At 42.2% G+C, this 17,669-nt stretch overlaps 1 protein-coding gene across 1 annotated transcript in view; it reads right to left on the reverse strand.

Moving 5' to 3' along the window:
* Nucleotides 1–14,466, reverse strand: part of zgc:77784 (Ig1_Robo domain-containing protein) — a 44,243-nt gene extending 29,777 nt beyond the window's left edge. The window contains exons 1-2 of the mRNA XM_026363820.1: nt 14,183–14,466; nt 6,167–6,493 (exon numbers count right to left, since the gene is read on the reverse strand). Coding sequence (XP_026219605.1) covers nt 6,167–6,493; nt 14,183–14,231 — 376 coding nt within the window. The 5' untranslated portion in view covers nt 14,232–14,466. The remainder of the gene's footprint in view (nt 1–6,166; nt 6,494–14,182) is intronic.
* Nucleotides 14,467–17,669: the final 3,203 nt, after the last annotated feature.

Raw genomic sequence — 17,669 nt, forward strand, 5'->3', positions numbered from 1 at the left:
AGGGTGCTTTAATCCGTCCATTGTCTGATTGTGTTGATGGAGGATGTGAAGGTCTCTAGGGCAAACAGTGTTTATGAAAAAGCTACGGCTTTAAAGAGGCACAACACCCCTCTTCAAATATAGATATCTCTGTCAGTTAGGATTTCAAAGCTTTGTTCAGCCATATCTTCTGGCCTCGTCTGGATTGTGATGTAATAGGCATGATTATCGGGACTGTTACATAAGGTGATGCCTTTTAAAATATTTTTTTCTAATAAACTGATTGCTAAAGTTGAGATCACCTTGTAAACTTACATGTAGAGAGAGATTATTTCCCAAGGTTTACAATTTTATAACTTGTGTCTGCATACCTGGGGAAAAGATGTTTTGTTGAACACAATGAAAAACATTTTGGTAGGTAATGGTCTGGACCATGGATGTACAGTTCATAAAGAACTTAACTTTTTCACATTTTGTTATGTTAATGCCTTATTCAAAAATAGATTAAATTATTAATCATTATTTTCCTCAACATTCTACCATCCCTCATAATGACAACGTGAAAGTTGTTTGAAATCTTTATGACTTTATTTAAAATAAAAAATGCAAAAATCACATGTACATGTACAAGGACGTATTCACAGTCTTTGCTCAATAAGTTGTTAAAGCACCTTTAGCACCAATTATATCCTTAGGTCTTTTAGAGTATGATTCTACAAGCTTGGCACCACCTATTTGTGGGTAGTTTCTCCCATTCTGCTTTGCAGTACCTCTCAAGCTCCATCAGGTTGGATGTGGAGCATCAGTGGAGAGCCATTTTCAGATCTCTCCAGAGATGTTCAATCAGGTTTAAGTCTGGGCTCTGGTGGACATATACAGGGTTGTCACCAAGGATGTCTCTGTACTTCTGCTGCATTAATCTTTCCCTCAATCTAGATTAGTCTCCCAGTTCCTGCTGCTGAAAAACATCCCCACACCATGATGCAGCCACCACCATGTTTCACTAAAGGGATGGTATTGACCAGCTGCTGAGCGGTGACATGACAGAAAGAGTTCAATCTTTGTTTCATTAGACCAGATTTTGTTTCTTATGGTCTAAGAGTCCTACAGGTGCCTTTTGTGAAACTCTAGGTGGGTTGTCATATGCCTTTTAGGAGTGGTTTCCGTCACTGGTCACTCTACCACAAAGGCCTGATTGGTGAAGTGCTGCAAAGATGGTCATTTTTCTGGAACATTCTCCTGTCTACAGCCTCTTTCAGAGTGCCCGTCGGGTTCTTGGTCACCTCCCTGACTTCTCTCTCCTTCGCTTAGTTTGGCCAGGCAGCCCCCTTTAGGAAGAGTCCTGGCGATTCCAACCTCCTTCATTTGGAGCTTCAACCCTCTCTATTGGAACCTTCAATGCTGCACGATTTTTTCTGGACCCTTCAGCAAATCTGTGCCTTGATACAAACCTGTCTCTGAGGTCTACAGACAAATTCCTTGCACTACAAGGCTTGGCTTTTGTTCTGACACGCACGGTCAACTGTGGGATCTTATACAGACAGGTGTATGTCTTTCCAAATCATGTCCAATTAATTGAATTTCCTGTGGACTCCAAATGAGTTGTAGCAACATCTCAAGGATGAGTTTTGGAAACAAAATGCACCAGAGCTCAATTTTGAGTGAACGCTGTGAATACTGATTTTTTTTTTTTTCAAAGATTTCAAACAAACTTCTTTCATGCCATCATTGTTGGGTATTGATGGTAGAATTTCAAGGAAAATAATGAATTGAATCCATTTTGGAATAAGGCTGAAATTGTACTGTATAATAAGAACTGCATACTGAATCAAAACATAGTTTGCTCAATGGCACCTAAAAAAAAATCTTCATTCCTCTATGAGGAGCTTTTTTATTCCACTAAAAGTCATCTAGATCCTCGCACGTCTCTGCGCCCACAGAGCATGCAAATGTGCGACCTCCCCCGTCACCTCTCTCGGTTCCCTGCACACATAAAAGGGGATAAAATAAAATAATCCTACACTTTCCAGAATATAGGACTGAATGGATCTAAATCCTGTAATGAATAAAATACAATTCATGGGGTTTTTGCAATTATTTTATATGAGTCATGTCACGTGAATGTGGACGTTGCAGTAACAGTGCTGATACAGAGGACTTTACCTTGACTGGGGAGGTCAAATGTGCTGTTCCATAGTTCTGAACTATAAACTAACTATAACACGCATTGATTAGAGATGAAACATATCTGCAGATACTCGCCCGTCATACGAGAACAAAGGGCAGAAGAAGCAAAGAAAAAAGCTGCAAACAGAACTTTGATTTGTTCATAATCCCTCATCAGGAGTAAGAAGAACATCTGGCTCAAAAACCTTTTAAGCAAGTTAGATTTTTTATTTGTCCTACTTTATTCTAATCCTCCCGCACCCTGTGAGTGTCTCCTCGCTAAGACAGACAGGCATTCGCATTCATGATTTTAAAGCAGCCTCTACTACTGTATCCGACCAGCCCACCCCACACACACACACAAACACACACACACACACACACACACACACACACACACACACACACACACACACACACACACCTTCTTGTTTTCCTTTGAAGCCAAAATGCTCAGTGTGGAAGAACAGAGCAATGGATTTCCGTCCACACCCACTGTCTCATTATTCTGTTTTTCAACAGCCAGGCAAGTCAGCTGGTCACTGGCAGCTTACAGTAAAAAGGGAAGGAAAAAAAAAAGACAGAATAATGAATGCTGCTGGCATTTCCAAGCAAACCAGCTGAGGTACTCCACAATCGAGCAACAACAAAAATACAAAAACATAACTTGTTGGCCTTGCGGTGTGCAAAACTGCAAATGTGCAGCAAATTGGGCTGGACAACACAGAACAAACAAACATACAGCGTCTAAGTTCTGGATCTCTTTAATGAATTATGTTTTGACACAAACATCTATGACTCAGACACGTATCTCGGTTATATTTCTTCTGTTAATACAAAACCATGTCCACCTTATTTTTAGTGTTTGTGTCAAACATGAGCATGTCTGGTTTTTTTATTCACAGAACCGTGTCTGTTCCAGGTTTTTGGGCAAAAAAATGACATTGCAACACAATTCATCACACCTTAAATGGAGTAACATATGGAGCAACAACATCATTTTCTTTTGGAATAATACTCTACTCAGCTAAGTGATGGTAATCAGGGTAGGTACACTTGAAGTAGCGCAAGAATGATTGGTGTCTGTGTGGTGGGGCTGTCTGGGCAGACGTCCAAGGTTGATTTTTAATCCTAGCCCAGCCTTGATCAGCTCTGTGAACTGGGATGTAATGGCACAAATGTACTGTAATGTATCCTATGTGTGACAGGGATTTTCACAAAGACATGAATCTCCACAGAAACAAGTCCTCTTATACTGTATAGAAATAACACAAAGTCTCGCCAGTGTAATGGGGCTAGGGATAAGGCAGTTAGAGCGAGTTAAGTGAGTACACTGCAGAGAAAAGTCTTAGTCATGCAGCACAATACATTATGCATCATTCACTGGAAATTAATATGTAATGAATGTGGTTAAAACCAGGTTAGTGCCTGCTCCCGACTCGGAGTCGTACTAATAGTCGAACAGATGCATCAGTATTAATTACTGCTCAGTGGGAGTCTAAAGCTCTTCCTTCCTCCTCCCACCTGTTGTCCCTCTGACTCCTGCCCTGCACACACACATTTCTGCAAGACCACCAGCTTAAAACTGGCCTGTCATTAACACTGCACACACCCCTCCACCTCCCTGCCAGAGCTAATTGGGTCACTATTTATCTCCACAGTCAGCACAACCTTGCATAGGGAGGGGTGCAGGGGGGAGTCTAAGACCACCACCATGCTGTCTTAGCATATGCCCTTGCTAGCCGGAGGCTGTGAGATTAGAACAAAATGGAACTTATTAATACTCTTAGTCACTCAGCGCCTGCAGGTGAGTCATCTGATACGACTGCACTGTAATCCTCAGCTGCACACAAAGCAAAATTTCATTATGACTGAATATGTATTATATCTTCTCCCAGCATGGATATCTGCATTAGTTGCAGTTGTGTATGGTTCCCAATATACGATATATCTGAGGAGGCTGTCACTATTTTTAGACACAAGCTACAGATGAGGTCAACCAGCCATGAGCACTTACTCACACACGCTGCCAGTAAGGAAGCCTCAATATGGTGGAAGATAAGAGCGTGCTCAAATTGCTGTTTTGTGTTTTTTTTAACAAGGATAATTCGTCCTTGCTAATCTGTTATGCTTCCTCCCCTAATCAAGCTGCTGACTAATCCATTTCTTCAAGCCAGAGAGAGCTGCAGTTGAGCCCAGGGCCGAGCCACACTGGCACAATAAGGAGGGAATGAAGACAACGGCACGAGTCCTGGACCAATAAGGGAAAATAATAGACACTGCTCCTAGTGGGAGCTTTTTACTTCAGTGCTCATTCACCAAGATATGAGGAAGCTCCCACCTCCCTGCTGCACTCTTCATCTGGAGATGATACGTTTGTACAAGGAATCACAGCTATACATGCGTGCTCACACACATGTGACGCAGAGAGGCGACTCTCAGGGGACATGATGATAATCCGGCTGCCACAGAGGAGATCTCCTCTGTCAGTGGAGACAGTGGAGTGGCTATATAAACATTCAACATGGCACTGATGGAGAAACATTATGACCATTAGTGATGTGGACACGACGCTTAAGCAGATTGAAGTAAACTAAATGCCAACATTCTTCTCTTCGTAAAGATTTGTAACACTCAAACTCTGGTAATAAAGATGCCGATCAGAGGAAGAAGCACAAACATCCTACACCTTCCCAAAGCACTTCACTTTAACAGAAATCCACTCAAAGACTTGTCACTGAGTCTGGTCTGCAGTAAACACAGAAAGTAGTCCGCTGGGAATCCCTGTAGCTGCTGTAGTGAACTGCTTCACATAAAGGATCGATTATGCAGACAAGTGGATTACTTTCTTTTCTGTTCAACTGAAGTGTTTTGGAAAGTTGCAGGCAGCTCCCACTCTTTTACTGATTACCATTAAACGTTTAGGAAACAGTTTCCAAATTACGAGTTAAATTAGGGATTTGATTCCTACACCTCAATGCATCTGTAAAGTGATCATAGACAGCACCAGTGTATTACTAGTCTGTTTCCCAAATCTAAAATCAGGATATTATACATTAATATAAATCCAATTTTAGTCGGTTGACATAGGCTGTGTTGAAACTGAGTGTGAAAACCACCATGACTGAACTGTTGCTGCCAGCATGTTTAATTGTTTCATCATGGCAGGTAATTGATGGACATTGAATGTAGTGATGTCCAATTGTTAGAGTTTGGACACAGTGTCATTTCATAGTGGCTACTTATCATAAACAGTGCAATTTGCAGTGAGCAAAAATAATATTGGATTAAAGTAACTTCAACAAGGTCTCTCTTGGATGTGAGGCCATCGATAGGTAATGTCAGTTGTACAGTAAATATCACACACGTTTAAAGAAGAATGACCGGCAGCAGCTGGGTCTTCAAACTAATCAATACACAGAACACACTGAGTCAGACACTAGTCATCACAACAAAAAATGTGTGTCTGCCTTTAACCAGCACAGCAACTCATCTTACATAACATCTTCATTAGCCATACAATATCATTATCAGATTCATGTTAGCTTTAAGACCTGATACTTGTATCTATATTGCTATGTCAGCTATGTTGTTTGCAATGTTTAATTCGCCCTAAATCTTGTTTGGTTGTTGAGCTGACTCTTCAGCCACAGTTAATGACCTAATAAAAGAAGAAAAGGGACTAAAGACAGAACACATTCATTTATTTTCACAGCAGCCTAAAATTAGGAGCAAATCCACAGGCCATTACTTTTCACTTAATTTATCACCAACTACAGCAGCATCTTTTGTGGGATTGCCTCCTGCAGTCTGCTTGTCTCATATCATTATTTTTAAGCACAGCCAACCCTCCAGTGGACCTCCATAAAGCTGCCAGACGGCTGCAGAAAGATCTGGGACACAACTGTGAAGCATGTGTATAGTGCACACACACAAACGTGGAAACATAGTGAAACAGGATACACACACACACACACACACGTACATTTTTAGGACAATGATCAATAACATAGAGTCTTACTGGCAACTTCCAGCGAAGCATTTCGACTAATGTCCTCTCCTAGGTAGTTGCGGGCCACACAGGTGTAGATGCCTTCATCTGGTTTGCTCCGTCGCCCGTGCACGATGCGGAGGAAGAAAAGGGAGCCACTGGGCAGGAGCATGCGGTGAGAACGGGGGTCATCTCTGTCCGTCTCCACACGCTCACCATCCTTATACCACTCTATACTGGGAGGAGGTCGACCCTCTGCCTTGCAGTTGAGGGTGGCAGGCTCCCCTTTGGAGACAATCAAATCCGAAGGGTCCTCCACAATCCGAGGTGCGCTGTCTTCAAACCGTGCCCGGGACCCTGTGGAGTGGAGATAAGGACAGATGTTATCTAGGCAGTGAACCACCTACCACAAATATATAATTTCTTTGTAACAGAGCAGAAAGCGTCAAAGCCCTTTAAAAGGCAAGAATGTCTTTCTTCAGAGATGTGGGACAACGACAAGGACTGTGTGGAGTGAAGCAGCAAATCATGGGTAATCTCTTTTTAAAGGCTATCTCTGATTTCAAGCTAAGACATCACAGATTCCAATAACAACCTGTGATGTCTATATTCTGCAGACAGAAAGACACAGACACCCCCATGTTGCATACATAGAGCAGATCATTTAAAAAAAGACGACATCACCTGGAAACAGGATGCAATCATCCATGTGATACAGCAATAAGCAATCTATACGTCAAGTGGCAGAGATGACAGTTGCTGGAAAGCTGAGAATAAGACAGAGGGATGTGTGCATTTAAGAGTCGAGCTCGAGAGTCGAGAGAGCGAAACGGAGCGATATAGATAACTCCCATATCCCTCTCTCTCTGGGGATCCATTACTATCTTCCCTTGGCTGTGAGGGAAAGGCCCACTGCTTGAAGACGAGAGGTAAGCTTTTAGAGGAAGACCAAATATCTCTAACAATGTGCTACAGATAGAAAAATGAATAATTCAAAATTCCAGTGCTTTTAGTTTGGTCTGAGGAACAGATGGTCTCTCCCCTCACTCAGCAGGAAAAAAAAAAGAAGGAAAATGAAATGGTCACTGTGCCACTGATTGTGCAGCTCTGTCTGAAGCATTATTTTCAGGACATAATCTAGACAGCATGAAAATCCTTCTTTATCACTGGAGGGGAGCAGACAGGAGTAACCTAATGGCATACATGTGGCTGCACATGCTGATGTTACATTATACTTAAATCGGAGGATAAAGCCTCACTTTTCAGCTGTAAGCAGATTTATGTCTTTTCATGAACTGATTTGATCCACGCGGGTCAGAAGTCGCCATCACGGCCTAAACCTGAAGTAAACATCTAAAGAGCAGTCGGAGCGTTCTCGGCTAACACCAACCGGGGGTCACAAACCAGGACGGCTCCAAACGCTAATGCAGGATGTGGATGAATATTAATCGAGTCATTAACATGTGTCACAGTCTGTCCCGACAAAAACACAATAATAACTTAAAATCATTTTGTGATGTCGACTGGTCTGAGAGAGAGAGAGAGAGAGAGAGAGAGATCGAGCCTCAGAAGAAGAACTCCCTCATATGGGTCGTGGATAAGTGAGTGTAAGGAGACATTGGCATCAGGCTGGAGGACATGCGCTTGTTCTTTTTAGTTTTTTTGTTTAAGCTTTACTGCATTATTAAGCAGTCCCATTTGTTTTAGACCTCATATGTTGCATACAATATGTTCACACAATCACTATTTACTTGACTGAGCTCCAAAGCCACATGAGACACTCCCGGCTTCTAGCTGAAACAACTCCTCCAGATGATGTTATTTGGAGGAGATTTTCATTTCAGTTGATATCATTTGGAGGGTGAGAGGTGTAATTTAAACATCTACTCCCTAAAGTACAATCATTGGAAGGAAGTTAAAGGAGAAATCTGGTGATTTTCTACATTTTTGTATTTGTCAAACTTTGTCGCAGAGCTCCATTTTTGTTCAAAAGCTATTAAAAACATGTCAGTGAGCCACACTGCTGCTGCTCTGGGTGACATGTTTGTGCCTCACGAAAAATCTGACCATGGTATCTTTCCAAAAAAAAAAAAAAAAAAGCAGAGAACGCCACAGAACCACCAGCTTTCCTACAGAAATCCATTTCACAGACTGTGAAAAGCGCTGGTCATCCTGGGCCTTCGGAGTTCTTTGTTAAGAAATACTGAGGTCACATTTTTCTTGAGGAAGAAACGTGTCACCCAGTGCAGAGGGTTTTTAATAGCTTTTGAGCAACAGTGGAGCTTTATGGCGAAGGTGGGCAAGATCAAATCAGATTCTGGATTCAGGGATGTTACAGCGAGTGGACACAATTCCATGTTCTTAGTCGGGTTTGAGTCCTTTTAATGGGATATGGTGATATAAAGAAAAGTATGGGTGATTACCAGCTTTATCCTTGAAATTAATTTACAAAAATGTTCCATTTAAATAACTCTTTGGAGACTGCATATCCTCTTCTCTTCATCGTTTACTCTGATCTGCTTCTTTTACTATGTTCCTTAAACTCTCAGAGTGCTAAGAAGCTCTGACAACTCACATTACATATACTTAAAGGAATACAGGCTAAGCTCAGCGGGTTCCTCACCACTCCAGTCACCAACAGGCCATTAACCATTAACTCTGGGTAACGGTAATGGTTTCTTTGTCCACACTTGTAGAAGCTGTAGTCAAAGCTCTCTGTGTCGTAATGTTCTCGACTGTGAAGCCCTTGATGCTTTGAGTGACAGATTCTTGTGTAGTGGTTTTGACACATCACTGATCACACAGTATGCAAAAAGTCCAACTAATCAGAGTCCAGACGTGAAAGTTTATCGGAAACACAGTTTTCACTGCAGATTATTAATCGGTAGTGGATAGAAGTATCAAGCAAAACTACCAATGTGGTGCCGTGCTGATGCATTACATGGAAAACGGTCTTGTCACAAGAAAAAAAGACCAGCAAACACATTCAGGTGACAAGTGACAAGTGTGCAATTAGCAAAAAGTCTACGTCACCTTGAGTGTGACAGCAACACATTTTCTTTTTTGAGGGGGGATATTTTCACAGTAATGTTTGTTTCATGGCAGGAAGATTGTGAACCAGTGGTTGAAAGCACCTTTCAGAAAAAAGAAAAAAAAACCCTGTCAGCTCTGTATGCGACATGGAAAAATAAAATGTCACAGGCACAAAACGAGGACCTGCGAAGGTGTGTTTTTAGTTTGATCACAAACACAGTCCATTAGAGCCTGCTGTGGGTCCCCAGAGATATCCAAGTGCCACTGGGAATTTAGAGTGTGACTTGGTGTGTGTGAAAAATATTATTCCGGGGCATTCTGGTGTGAAATGACTTGTAAATATACAAGACATGAACAAGCAAGGACATCGGCTACTCGTGTAGCAGGTTTTGAGAACAAATTGCATAAGCGCATAACAACAGAGACTTCAGAACAACAGACTGGAGATGTGTCTGACTGTCCAAGTGGCTCCTCAGCAGCAAATAAAAGAGAAGCGGTGCTTTGCTATGAGCAAATACAGCCTGGTGTGATGAAACAAATCACTAGATTGTAGTATATCAGTGGATATGAGCTCAACAATCGCAGCACTGCCTGGATTTTCTTTTAAAAAAAAAAGGGGGGGCAGTTAAATCCTCGTTGCTAAAATTACATGTTTGTGCTGAACCGGCGTCAGAGTGAACGACTGGATGAAACACTTTTGAAGGCATATTTTCTATGAATGTCTTACGTCTTCAGTGTGAGAGGGGAAAAGAGAGTTGATAAAATCCGCGAGAGAGAATGACAGTCAACCTTGAGCTGTCGTCCGGTGCGGAGAGGGGGCTTTATGTATGAATGAGAGTGTGTCGGCCTCATGCAAGGTTATCACGCTGTAGTACACTCCCAAGGCTTTTCTGTTTACAAATGAGTATGAGAGGGCAAGAGGAGCTTTTCACAGAGAAATACAATAAGCTTAATTTAATGGCTCTACTCATCGGTCGCATGTTGACTTTTTAAAAAACGAGGATCGCTGTGAGTTTTCTTTACAGATCCTTCTGTTACTGGGCCTCTTTAATACTATGTTGGTGTAACTCTGCGTATGGATGGTGTGAGTTCAACACTTTAAATGTTTAAAGGTTCACACTTGCATTGTTTCCTCGTGCATACGAATGATGTCTGTGTTGTTTTTACACATCTTTATTCTGCTTTTACTGTCTTTTGCTAATATTTGAAGACTATAGGCTTCACTGTGCATTACAGGATTGATTTATATCCTGTAATGTTCATCTAATGTCCCTAGAGGGTCGTCTCACGGTATGTCAACCTACATACATTGATTTTTGTCATGTTCTCTCTTATCCATTTTAGTGCCTTTCAGCTAATTGTTTTAGTTTTATGGCCGGCAAATGTAATGTCTTGCTTCTCTCTCTCTCAATCCTCTAAAACCCCACTGTGTGCTAGCTGCCACTCACACACCGGTGTGCCGCTGTCACACACAGGTTTTTATCAGCTCAACTGTATTTCATATACCGTAGATGGCAGAAACAAAGTTAAAGTGGGTAAATAAACAGATACATTAGACCAAATGAATGATGAAGTTGATAAATACGTGCCAGAACCATAGCATCATTAACAAAGTGAACGACTGCCAGTGAGCACAGTGTTCTCCCTGTAAAAACAGAGCTACAGACTTAATTCATTATGAGCTAAGCATCTGATTAGATGAAGTTATTGTTATGATTCCATCTAATCTGTGGGAATTTCTCCATTTAATCATGATCACAAATGAAAAAATCCAGCACGGAGTAGAATTAAATCCCATTAATGCCCTGCTCAGCTCTGATAGACAAGTGATTGCACTGGTCTTAATTGCAAACTCTGACACATGCCTACATGTTTGCTCATGGCGTCTCCTCCGTTTCTGCCTCATCTAACACACAGAGTTATCAGGGTAAAAGCTGAGGGGGTGATCACGATCACGTCTTCAAAACCCCGTTGATTCAGGCTGCATTTGGCATTTCTTGGCTCCTAGCTGTGCCATTATATAACGGGGACTGCTTTCATTAATTAATATTTACAAATATTAACCCCACATCCTCCCCAGAGGCAGAAGTGTACCGCTGTCATGCTAATGTGCGAAAACAACAAAGCCGCAAAGGGACGTCCCGTTGTGCTTCACATCTCTGTGCCTTTGAGCGACAGCCAGGCTCGGAAGGGAACGCATACAAGGAGCTGGACCTGTCTGAGTTCCCAGCTTGATATCTGCTGAGAAACGCTACTATTTACCTGTTAGGCAGAAAGCTCAAAGACTAACTTTACGTGCAAGTTAAAGGAAGACATGGGCAGAAGGCTGGCAGCCTTTCCGTGGGGCTGTGTGCTGTCTGCTGCGATTTACTCGTGCCTTTTATAATTTCAATTCATTTACATACTTAAAAAGGCCAAAAACATTCATGGAGTTCTTGTGACATTGCCAAGTAATCTCTGGGGGAAGACGATAACTGGGCACATTAAACTCCGTTTCAAAGCAGACTGGATTTGCAGTTTGATTTTCTGGCATTAGTCTGGACTTTTGGAGCCTTTGATTGGCAACTGTCCTCCTCACCCATCATCTAATTTTAAAATTACGTCGTCAACAACTGTACCAAAAGTGGGCCATCATCAACAACCGGCTAAATGAGTCAAGCATGTGACACATTAAACCAACCAGCTCCTGCAGTGGTTTCATCATCCACGGTTGTTTCATGGAGAGGAGCTGCGAGAGGCTTTAACCAGCCTTCGGCAATATTTGTCACTAAGTAATGAGCTTGTGGGCACAGTGGACACAAATCACCAGCTAAGGGTAGTTTAGCACCAATTAGTTCCACTGTTGAATCTCATGATAACTGAAATTTCAATGAGATGTATTAGGGTCTACACTGATGGCGTATTAATTGAGATTTGCTTTGTGTGTCTGCATGCGTGAGAAAGACCTGCTGTGTTAAATTGAATGCAGTTTTTAAAGATGATTGTTGTTTTTCCTTCACAATAAAACAAGAAAGTTGGGAAAACACAAACAAACACCCCACCACACATCTTAAAGCCAACACAGAAGAATTTATTGGCTAGATAAGCCCACACAAACAAAACGTATCTCACCATAACGCTCGTATTTCTCCTTTTTGTTCATATAAAAACAATCTACCGTGGGGTATTTGTCTCAACACAGAGGTCATGAAACCTGTTTGAAAGTATTTTTATGAAATAGAATCACCCCACGGGAATGTGCAGTATAATGGAGATAGGAATGAGAAGAAATAGTCCAGATTAATGGATGTGGGCAGATGGTGTGGGTGTTGAAAGAAGTACCTCGTACAAAGAGAGGTGCTAGCAGTTTATAAAATGAAGCCGAGCAAGTGGTGAGAGGAGTCACAGGGGCCATAGAGCACCGGATTTATGGTGAAATTCGAGTTTATCATTGAAGAGGATGGAAAATCAAGCAGAACCAATAACTTGGCTAGGGCAGTTTATCAGCTGATACAAGTTTACTGCAGATATATTAGTTAATACAGGTCTTGGTCACATTTCCTTAAAGCTGCTATGCATAAATATTTTAACATCAACAGTGGACTTCTGTGTGAGAGGGGACATTCCTACTTGCAGTCTCACAGAGGGCGGATCACCTGCACTTCCCTTCAGCTTCATAAAGCTTTTTAGTGCACTTTTTTGGTTTCATGGCCTGCAACTTTAACATTCTGGTTCACCCTCAATATCCTGTAAAACCTCCCTGTATGTTAGCTGCCAAGCCTGAATTAACAGACAGACAAATTCTACAACTACCTTATGACAATTGCTGAGTATTTAGCAGCTTAGAGTGAGCTTTTAAATTTCATACATCTTGGTAGACGCCATTTATCTTCTGGATGTGTATGTAGGCAACTATGCTAATACTGTAGGTTAGCTATATGAACTTAAAATGTCAGTTATTGAATGTTTATTGTCTTTTTTGGAGTATTAATGTCACTCAGTTATGTATAACATAAATTAAACATCCACCAGGATGTAAATCGTGATGTAACAGCTTTATAGAAACATTACTCAGTAGAGCTGCTAGTGGTATAAGAATGTCTGGGTAAATAAATCTGCCAATATCTAACTATATATCCGTATATGCAGTCAGGTTCTGATCTAAAATAGGTTCTGTGTTTTTATATTTTTAACAAGGACTACTTCTGGTTTAGTTTGTTTTGACTGAATTGTATAAGTTCAACTGAATGTTTTTAAAGTATTAAACTGAAATACACAGTTCAGACATCAAATGCAACTGCTGCCATTTGTGTCAATTAATCTGAGAATGAAAAAGACATCTGCACTCTCCTGAATTGTTTTTGAGCCCTGATTTTATTTGGGGGTCGGATTAAGGATTGGACATTTAAGCTGTTATTAAAGCAACGGTTAAAAAATATAATCCCTTGCTCAAAGGTAATCAAAGAGGAGCTTTTAGGGGCATTTTAATAATATGTGGCATCTCTAGATATTTTGGCTCTGAGAGTGGGGGCTTTTCAGGCTATGACACTCTCTCTGAGAGTTACTGAGCCAGAAGTGAGAGTTAAATGGTTTCACTTTGGCTGGAGTGGAGCCTCTTTTGACCTCTCCTGCTGTCTAATGGTGTCCCAGAGTGACCACCTCGGTGCTCAGGGGGACACTCCAGGAAAACGTGCCCGCTCTTGGCATTCACCGGTGCTATCCAAATATCCCCAAATGAACGCATGCGTGACATTTTCCTGTTTAAATTCATCTGGGGAGGATGCGCTGGGTTCCCACAGCTGTCAGAGGAAACGTGTTTGAACCACAGCTAAACACAACATTTACATCCATCAGGCATCATCCAGGGACAGACAACACGATGAGACGAGTCCAAGACAATATGAGCCCGTCACGCCATATGGGCTGAGGGTGCGTGTGTGAGAGAGGCGCACACACACACACACACACACAGATAGAGAGAAAGCCAAGGGAGGAAGCAGCTTTAAAACACTCTTCTGGCTATTTTCATTTTACCTGAAGCGATGGCGATGAATGACACAAGCAGGAAATTTCCAAAGTTCATCTCCACACTCTCCCGGTGCCGAATCCTCTGGAGTCTGCAGCCTCCCGTCACTCCACTCAGCGCCGAGCGAACAATTCAATTACACCTGCAGTCATGAAGCAGCGCCCGGAGCGGACTGAGAAACCAGCTCCGCCGAGCCGGAGAGGAGCCCGAGCCTCAGCTGGAGTAAATCAAGCGGCTGAAATCAGCCCCCAAAAAACTTTGATGTCACTCCCAGAAAGCCACGACAGCGGCAGGATCGGCAGCACCGCCCCGGAGGAAGCTGATAACCAAACTCAGCAGCATCACTTCACCGTGACGCGCGCATTCAGTGTTTCTAACATCCTCCGCTTCTGATGATGAGGAAGATGAAAACAAACCAAACAAAAAATCGATAACTATATCGAGCCCTGTCAGAAATGAAAGATTCCCCCTCTTCTCTCGGAGTCTGCTCCGATCCGGCCAGTTGCGGGCTGCGGCGTCTGTTTGGGTGAATGTGGAGCGCTGCACATGCCGAGCGGAGCTGCGCACTGGGTCTGCAACAAATCCTCTCCAGCCTCCAGGAGTCACTGTTTTAAAGAGACAGACGCGACATCTGCGCCCTGTGTGCGACTGGTTAAGCTCTGCTGAGCTATATTGAGACCGAAAAGCCCTCACAAGACAGCGGATAGATAGGAACGAAGGAGAAGTGAGGAGAAAGGTCAAAGTTAAGGAAGGAGCAGGATGTTTGATGGTGCTGTTTTAAAATGCTGGTTTCCAACAACCTGAGAGTCTGGCCCCTGACACTGACAACAGTACACATTTCATCAGATGGCAGTTTAGGTGAACTAGTCAGTGCGTAAACATAAGACCCTAACTGATGAGGGGTCACAAGTTCATTCTTCATTGTAAGTGGTTATGAGCAAAACAAAGAAGAAACGACTGACTAATTAATGAAGATTGCAGGTTAAAAGTAAAACAGTGAATAGGTTTAGAGTTCATGTTATGTATTTGTATTTGTTGGTTTATATTTGTAAACTAAACATGGTCCAACTTATAACATCTCTTCTTTATTTCTCCCCACGTTTGTTTTCTTTCTCTTAATAAATGTTTAATTGAACCATAGAAACTTCAATGTTTCAATTCAGTTTCAATGATCATTCCACCTTCTTTGCTGTGAGCTTTTTACCCCATCGTAGTTTTCCAGAGGGTCTAATGATAGAAGTGAAGTCTCGGAGACAAACAGTATTTGTGATTTTGTGCTGCATAAATAAACTTGACTCGATGCTTGAATCCTGACAACTGCTTTTATCTGTTATCCATCACACCGCAAAGCAATATCAACACCTCGACACATCCATCATCACTTTCTCACTCTCATCACTATTGTCATCATCATCACTGCTAATGATGATGATGTTGATGGAGGAGGACACTGACTGTAAGTGTTGAAGTCTCACTGTTTAGCAACATCTCTCTGGTTCTGAGGTGATTTATTAAGCAGCTGTTGTTTCACACCCTCTCCTCCGCGGTCTGGCCCCTGCTGGGGGCCTCTGGTGCCGGGGTCGGGTCTCATTCGCGGGGAGTTGTTGACACAAACAGCTCCCTTGGGGGTGCGAGCTCTGTTTCACCCACTTGCACCCCGGTTGCTTCTTCTCCCTCCTCATCATTGTGTCCGTGTCAGTGTTGCAGGAGCCCAACGTGATGGAGAGTGACTTTGTGGGCCGTTGGACGCCTGCTCTCCTTTGTCCCCCTTCAATGAGACTGGAAATTGGGCAACAGAAAGAGTGTCCAGATGTCTGTAGCGAGGCGTGATACAAAGAGGGGCCCACAAAGGCTAAACAGGCATAAAATAGAGGCAACTCAACAGGAGAGTGGCTGCAGTTGTAGAGGTGTGTGATGGGAACGCTGGTCGCATTTCCACATAAAGACCTCAAAGAAGTCTGAAATTGAGAACCGTGCCTTGGTTCAGTCCCTGATTGTGTTTTTTTATCCTTCTTTCAGGACATGCAAAGGCACTCACACAAATGTGTGTTAACACTACACTTTCCTCCGGTTTTCCAGCTTTTTTTGTCCAACGTATCGTCCTCTCACTCTCGCTTATCGTTTCGCAAGTGCTTCCTTGATTTTGAATCTGGCGTCCAACTGAAGGCAATTTTAAGAATCAGTCTCCCGTCCATCTCTAGTCAGTGCTTTAGAAGTGGACACGCTGTCATAAAACATTCGCTCAAGTCCCTCCACTCGTCAGATTTGATCTCCTTTGAATCGGCGTCCTCTCTGCTGGAAATCTCAGCAGGTTCGCAGCATTTCAATTAGAGGAGCAGATGTTGGTCAATCAGAGTCTAGTTTTATTTTGGCAGAGAAGGTCCCACTGTTTAGATAAACTCAGTGAGCCATTTGATAAGAAGACCGATTTCTACATTTAGAAAAACCTTTAGAAAATCTGTAACAGGAAATGCAACTGGCTTTTGTGTGTGCATGATTTACATGTTGCATTGTGCACATTACTACTTTATTACTGCACTGTAACGTTTTACTGTTTCCTGTTGCTCTAAATGTGGTGTCATAGGCTCCAACATTGCCTTTAGTGAACACTTAATTCTACTTTAAAGCAGTTTATTAACCGAGCCCTGAGTCAAACATCACCTTATCAACCCAGCCACTTACTGTAGGTGGGAGGCTAGACTTGTAATTAAACAGTGGCACAAGAAGGTATGTGAACCTTTTGGAATTTCATGGTTGAGTATTAACAAATATGATGCACCTAAAATAATAACACCAAAAGAATTTGGATCTTTCATGTCTTTATTGAGAACAACTATAAAATCCTCCTAGTGAAAAAAGTCAACCATGCTGGTTGACCCCCCCCCCCATTGGCAGCAATTACCTCAACCAGTCGCTTCCTGTAGCTGTGGATCAAACCTGCACATTGTTCAGGAGGAATTTTAGCCCATTCTTCTTGCAGAGCTGCTTTAGATCTGTTATATTCTTTGAATGCATCTGGTGTGTGGCTCTCTTCAAGTCGTTTCATAGCATCTCTATTGGGTTGAGGTCTGGGCTCTGACTTGGCCACTCAAAAAAGGCACATTTAGTTTTTCTGAATCACCAACTTCTACAGAGTTTAAGCTGATATTCTGCAGTCTCACATTATGCTGAAGAATTTTTTTGATCACTTGGGAATTCATCTTCCCCCCAATCACATGAAACGGTAACAGCAGCAGCTTCCTTCGTGGTGTCTTGCCATAGACACCCTGCTTGTTCAATCTTTTACATACTGTAGGCTCATGAACACAGATGTTAGTCAATTCCAATGATGCCTTCTATGACTGGTGAATTTCTAAAGTCTTTGACATCAATTTGTTATTAGTTGTTCTCAATAAAGACATAAATAAGGTCAGAATGTTTTGTGTTGAAATGAATGCAGAAAACCATGAAATTCAAAAAGGTTCACATACTTTTTCTTGCCACTGTATATAATGA

The sequence above is a fragment of the Anabas testudineus genome, chromosome 13, assembly GCF_900324465.2.
Source record: "Anabas testudineus chromosome 13, fAnaTes1.2, whole genome shotgun sequence".
In the NCBI taxonomy this organism is placed as follows: Eukaryota; Metazoa; Chordata; class Actinopteri; order Anabantiformes; family Anabantidae; genus Anabas; species Anabas testudineus.